This window comes from Apteryx mantelli, chromosome 4, assembly GCF_036417845.1.
Source record: "Apteryx mantelli isolate bAptMan1 chromosome 4, bAptMan1.hap1, whole genome shotgun sequence".
In the NCBI taxonomy this organism is placed as follows: domain Eukaryota; kingdom Metazoa; phylum Chordata; class Aves; order Apterygiformes; family Apterygidae; genus Apteryx; species Apteryx mantelli.
The window spans coordinates 46,357,096-46,363,435 of NC_089981.1; the positions used below are offsets into that span (position 1 = coordinate 46,357,096).

Below are 6,340 nucleotides of genomic sequence, written 5' to 3' on the forward strand. Positions count from 1 at the left end.
CAGCAGGCCGTCGGCGCCCCGGGCCTGCCCCCCCCCCCCCCCCGGGCCGCAGCCCCCGCTCTCAGCACGGTCCCTCCCCGCTGGCCCCACGGAGCCACTCCTCAGCGTCAGGCGGCTGCAGGAGTCGGTCCCCCCCCCCCCCCGCAAGAGTAGAGCCGCCCGGAAGCCCGCCCCCCCCCCCCGGACACGGCGCCCTCAGCCGCCCAGGCCGCGGCAGCCCGGCCTCCCCCGCACAGCGCCACGAGAAGCGCAGCTCCGCCGCCGCCGGGCCCGGGTGCACAGCGCCCCCCGTCGGGCCGGCAGGGAGGCGGGACCGGCCCCGCCGCCGTGGCCTCTCAGGAGCGCGCAGGAGCTGGCGTGGCTTAAGCGAGTCAGAGCAGCAGCCAGCCTGGTCACAGCAAAGCCCTCCTCACCACATACGCAGAAATGTTTGTTTCTCACTATCTTAAGCAAATTTTATATCTGAAGCCACCCACACCTACAATTTCCTTGTTCCGTTTCCTTGTTCCTGCTTCAGGAGCCACTATTCCCTCGTGCTGCTGAACAGCTCTTCAAGGAGACAGACCAAGATACCAAGCCTCATTTTTATTCAACAGATCTGACAATTATAAGTCAGTATTTGCATCATTAAAAAATTCTGTTCCAATAGGAAATTTGAGGACCAAAAAGCCCACCCTCCACCAAAAAAAAGAATGAGAGGATGCACCCACCAAGGTGGTAAACATGGTCAAGAAACCAGAAACACATGCTCAGGACAGAAACAAGTGTCCTAGTGTTTCTGCAGCAGCAGTCAGACATCAACGCGTAGGGTCCACTTGGGCATGCTATAAAGTAGTTGCACCCACTGCCCAAAATCCCTGTTCAAATAACCCTTTGAATTAAAGGGGCCCAGAGTTTAGAAAGCTGATACAGTATACAGTACAGCATGACAGCTTATTACAGGAGGTCACTGCTTACAAGGATCAGAAATCATGGCTTTAGAGTAGCCTCAGATGGCATTGGCACAAGACCAGATGGGGTGCAAAGAGTTCTGCAGGATTATAACTGTTTAGAGGAAGCCTAAATGCAAGTTCCAATTAAAGGGATTGACACAGCTGGGCAGAACTGGGATTTTTTTTGGCAAATGATTGACTGAACTGGACATGGGGGAAAAAGTTACAAGGAACAAGCCAAAAGACAAGCCACAAGCACCAGAGGGGATCAACAGGAGGTATGGCACAAGTCCCCTGAAACTGGCCTAATTAGTAACAACATAGTTGTCAGATACAAATCTCTCTCCTACACAGGAGGGAAAGAGGACAAACATGAACTCTGCCCTGGGATCTCCACCCTACAGAAGCAAGTGCTTCAGAAACTTTTCCCCTCCCTTCTGAGCCTGAAAAAGGCAGAGGTCTTGCTCCTCTTTAACAAAGGCATGCCATTTAAGACAGCATGCTCTCCCTCACAGAAAAAAGGTGCAGAAGGAATGAGAAGTTTCATCCCTGCCTCTTGGATAGCTTAAGCTAACAAACCAGATGGGCAGAAACACAGACACAAGAGAACTCAACAAGAGGAGATGCTGGCTCTTCAGACATGAGATTTAGAGGCACTGCTTCTGCTTAGAATTGTACAGAACTAGAAGGGAGGAATTTTCCAATCACTTGCTTTAAAGTGAGTAATAGAAAGATTTACTATTGCCAATTCTACTACAGGGGAACACTTTACTGGAGACTGTTCCTGACAGTCTGGCTACCTGCTTCTTCCTTACATGAAGGTTCAGGATTTTATCATTTCAGACTATGTTAATTCAGTTTGCTGTCATTCTGTATCACCAAATATACACAGCTCTCATCCTGCTCTTTGTCCACTCCATCTCCAACCTCCAGAAAAGCAAGTTGTCCAGATTAGGTCAGAAACATCCATTTTAAAAAGAGATCATGGTAACTTAGTCTTTCCAACACATGCTTTCCCAACTCAGAGACAGGGTGCAATCCAGTGGATAAAACACAATTCAGACAGGCCTTTGGCTCTGGTTCCTGACACAGCTCCTCATACACTTTGCAGGTCAACTTTTCCTGCTCCTGGCTCCTTTCACATTGAAGGTGAGCTCCCCAGACACAGAAACAAACGTGAAGTTGGAGCTACCTACACACCAGTCTCGTTTTTTTCACTGCTTCTGAGAGTAGGTTCCTCTTGTACCTTCCTCATCTCCAGCCCTTTCACCCACGTATAGGCAAAGGAACCCCCCAGAACCATCAAGTTACTCATCCACCACAGGAAGCTCTTTGTCTGCTCAAAATAGATAACAGCCAACACTGTTTGGGCACAGGCCTTGGCTGTCCCAGAGACATTGTGGGTGAGTGGGCTAGTGAACTTAATCTGGAGTCCGGTCACATACCCAATGGCAAAGCCAAACACTCCACCCAGGGTCATCATGCCCCAAAAGCTGGGGCTCCCCAGCTTGTCAAAGTGGTAGAGGGTGTGGAACTCGCCCAGCAGCATCATGAGGGGGAGGAACAGGACACAAGCATTCACATTGTTGTAGAAGGTCAGGCGCCAGATGCTACCATCCACCACTGGCAGCACCTTCTTGGTGTAGATGGCATTGAGCGAGACGCACAGGCTTGCTAAGATCCCAAAGAATATACCGGCCCATGACAGAGTGCCCTCTGCTCCTTCCTGGTCAACACCCAGCCAGAAGCCACCTGCAACCAAACAAATCAGGAATAATCTGAACAACTGATGAAGGACTCAAAACACATACAGCCAGTGATTCATCATCCACCTTATACCAGAAAAAACATAATCATAAGCAGAGACAGGCTTAAGGGTTTCCCCTTTCTATTATGCTAATCCAGTGTGTCAGGACTAGCATTCTAGGAGGATTTCTTTTAGGAGCACAGGTGTTTTACTGCACAATCATTCAATTTTAGAGGATTGATTTCTACAGTGAGTAGGCAGCATGAGTTTAGAAACAATTATTCCACAAAGCCATGAACTGAAGTTAAAGACATTCTTTGTGTACAGGTCATTTTCAGAAGGAGATCGCATGATTTTTTTTTTATTGACAAGGAAGCAAATGGGATGCACAGGTAGCAAGAAATATTCCTCTCTTACCACAGTGTGGGGAGGAAATCAGGCCCCACAACCCACCCAGGCTTGGCTGCACTATTATAAGAATAAAAAGACAAGAGAAATCAGAAGAAGGAAAGACAGTAAAACACATGGGTGTAATACTAAGAAGCTTTAGCAAAAAAGATCACAAGATAGAAACTGAGTGCAATGTCTTTACTACGCTGAACTTCTTTGAGAGTCAGTACATTTTTTAACCACCTCTGAAACAGGAGCTACAGACTCTGACTCTCCAGGGCAGAGAGGGAGACTGTCCCTCATCCAGCTCATAAGAAAACCATAACAGGGGAGATCAGCTTCTGAAGGAACACTGAAGCCAACTGATTGCATCACTTGGGAAAAATAGCAGCTGTTAGTGAGACAGGCCCTCCTGTTCACCCCTTCTGCGGGGAGGAGAGTCTTTTAACTCATTTTCATTCAAGTTCATCTGCTTGTCTAAGCCCTGGAGTGAACACACATCCACCTGTAACTGGACTAAAATAAAAAAAATGCACTATCCTTGGCATCTGAAAGGCTATGAAGTGGAAGGTAGCGTTTGGCATTACTGATGGCTTTGGAATGGAAGAATGGAAGACTAATAAGCTGTGCCCTTTAAGCCAATCAATGCCCTACCCTACTTTCTCAAAACACCAGAAACTCTGGTTGTGTAGTAAGTTTGGTTGATTAGCTAACTCTTCATCACATGCATTCAGCTTGTCTGAATTGGCAGGCTCCATTGTATGGTCCCAATGGTGCTTACAGTTATTAAATACTGTTATTGTTATCAAAGCTAATAATGCAACAATCATTTGAAAGTAGGAAGAAAACCACCAGTTGTTTTAAGGTCTCTGTGAAAAAATAGCAAGTTAAGGTAAGTTAAACTTCAGTGGAGACTTGATAGTTACTTAGTGCTCAAAGGGGGGGGGGGGAAGGGGGTAAAAAGAGAGCAACAGTCAGAAAAGAGTCATCTCTTCTGTTAAGGACTGTTACCTACTTGTTCTAGACATGCAAAGCAGATTGTCCAAGGTAGAGCAAGGAAAGTTGTGCTATCTCATCAGGGAGCAGCTGTGTACCTGGGGGGAGACTATTAGAGAGGAAGGACAGTTTTGCTTGGCTCAGTATTTGGGTGAAGTCAGCTTACTGTCCAGGTCTGAGCTTAAGGCCAGAATAGCACTACCAAGCCTGAGTGTCCTGAGGGATCACCACTCACATAAGGCAGTTAACACTTCTACAGCCTACTTATCATGGCTTTGCCTACCACCAAGGGGTGCTGAGCAACATCTGCAAATAAAGGACAGGAAGCTCCCATTAGGCCTGTAAGAGTTTAGCATTCCCCTATCTTGCAGGGATACATACTACCGAGCAGTTGGAGACTTGAGATGCTGCAGTGACAACAAGCAGAGAGCAAATAGGGCCTTCCAACAGGCGTTCACCCCAGGGGATAAAGCAGTACAACAGCGCGCTACAGCCCACAGTGAGACGCCAGGACCCCAAAGCCAGGTTAATCAGGCCTCTCTCCAGTCACCTGCCCAACCTCAGGAGAAACCCCTCCTCCGGCTCTCCGAGGCTGCAGGACCGCCTGCATGGTGGGTCCACACCATGTGGGTACACGTGGGCCACCAGGGGCTGTGGAGCCCCAACGCCACCTGGCCTGGGCACCCTCCCGGCCCCGCTCACCTATAATGATGCCACAGGCCAGCAGGGCATAGAGCGAGGTGGTCTGCTTGAGGAGCAGGTAGGAAAGCAGCACGTTGAAGACGGTGGTGAGTGAGCGCCCCACGTTGTAGAAGGCCACGCCGACATACTTGAGGCAGAGGTTGTTGGAGGTGATCATGCCAATGAAGACGGCGGAGAGGGGCAGGACGCTGCGGGACACCTTGGGGTCAAGGCGGAGGGCGGGCAGGTCAGGGCAGCCGGGGGGCCCGCAGGCCGCCCCCAGGCTGAGGCCCAGGCAGAGGGTGGCCGTGAGGGCGCACTGGAAGAAGGTGACGAAGAGCGGGGCGTCGAGGCGCAGCGAGGGGCTGTCCAGCAGGTACTTGTTGAGGAAGACCATGGTGATGGAGGTGAACCAGTAGAGGCAGACCACGACGGCGATGCGCAGGGCCCGCAGCAGGAAGGGCGCCGGCCGCCCCTCGCCGCCGTCGGCCGGCAGCAGCGGGTCGGCGGCGCTGCCGCCCAGCGCCATCCGCAGGATCCCCGGCCGCTTCAGCTGCGCCCTGTTCATGGCGGGCCGGGCCGTCAGGCGCCCGCCCGGCCGCGGCCCCGGCCGGCCCCCGCTCCGCCCCTGCGGACGCGGCACGCCGCCCCCCCGCTCACCTGCGCCTGCCTCTTCCCCTCGCTGCTGCTGCTGCTGGTGCTGCTGCTGGTGCTGCTGCTGGTGCTGCTGCTGGTGCCGCCGCCAGCCCCGCGCTTCCCCAAGCGCCGCGGCTCCGCCCGCCGCCCTTTATTCCCGCCCCGCGGGCAGCGCTGCCACCTCCCCCGGCCCGGCAGCCCGCGCCGCCATCTTGGGACGGGGCCCGCCGGCGCCGCGGGCAGCCCGCGCCGCCATCTTGGGACGGGGCCCGCCGGCGCCGCGGGTAGCGCCGCCGGTCCCGGCCCCGCGCCCCCGGCCACTCCTTGGGCCCCCCCCCCACTGCTCTTCCCCACCCCGCGGCCTGGGCCTGGCCCCGGGTCTGGGCCCAAAGGAGCAGCCGTGGCACTATGCAAAGAACAGATATCTGCTGATAGATGTATTTTTTAAAATCTAACAAAAAAAGGATATGAACATCTATCGGACGGCTAGAAGGGGAAACTGGAAATAATGGGCAAATAAGTGAGGGTAATTAGCACTGGAATAATTTATGTAGCCGGAAGTGATGGGCTCGACACAGGAGCCATTTGGTGAAATGCTGTGACAAAAGCCAGACTGGGTGATCAGAACAGTCTTGCCCAAGTGATAAATCTTGGAAGTGGGCAACTGAGCAGGCAGCAGTAGGCGCAAAGCTAGTCCGTTCTCCACCAGGCAAGCGTTGCTGAATACATTCATGACCAGGCAACTCAAAGCAGCTGTACACAGTGCCTGTTACCTTGATCTTACCAATCTGTTGGTCAGACATCCCATAAGACTCAGGAACCTGAAGACAGTATTCTGCAGATGGCCATGCAGATTTTGCTTTTTTTTCCAAGTACAAAGTGTTCACAGCATCTCAGTTTCTTTGTTCTGGTTGCCTTTTATAGTCTTTCCAATTTGTGTGAGGCTGGTAAAGCTTCT

General features: G+C 52.3%; 1 protein-coding gene across 1 annotated transcript; it reads right to left on the minus strand.

The window, feature by feature from the left end:
- Nucleotides 1-570: 570 nt before the first annotated feature.
- Nucleotides 571-5,320, minus strand: SLC35C1 (solute carrier family 35 member C1). The gene is made up of 2 exons (XM_013959224.2): nucleotides 4,768-5,320; nucleotides 571-2,684 (listed from the first exon to the last, which is right to left on the minus strand). Exons 1-2 carry the CDS (start codon nucleotides 5,312-5,314, stop codon nucleotides 2,125-2,127), a joined length of 1,107 nt encoding a protein of 368 aa, XP_013814678.2. The 5' UTR covers nucleotides 5,315-5,320; the 3' UTR covers nucleotides 571-2,124.
- Between the last annotated feature and the right edge of the window lie 1,020 nt (nucleotides 5,321-6,340).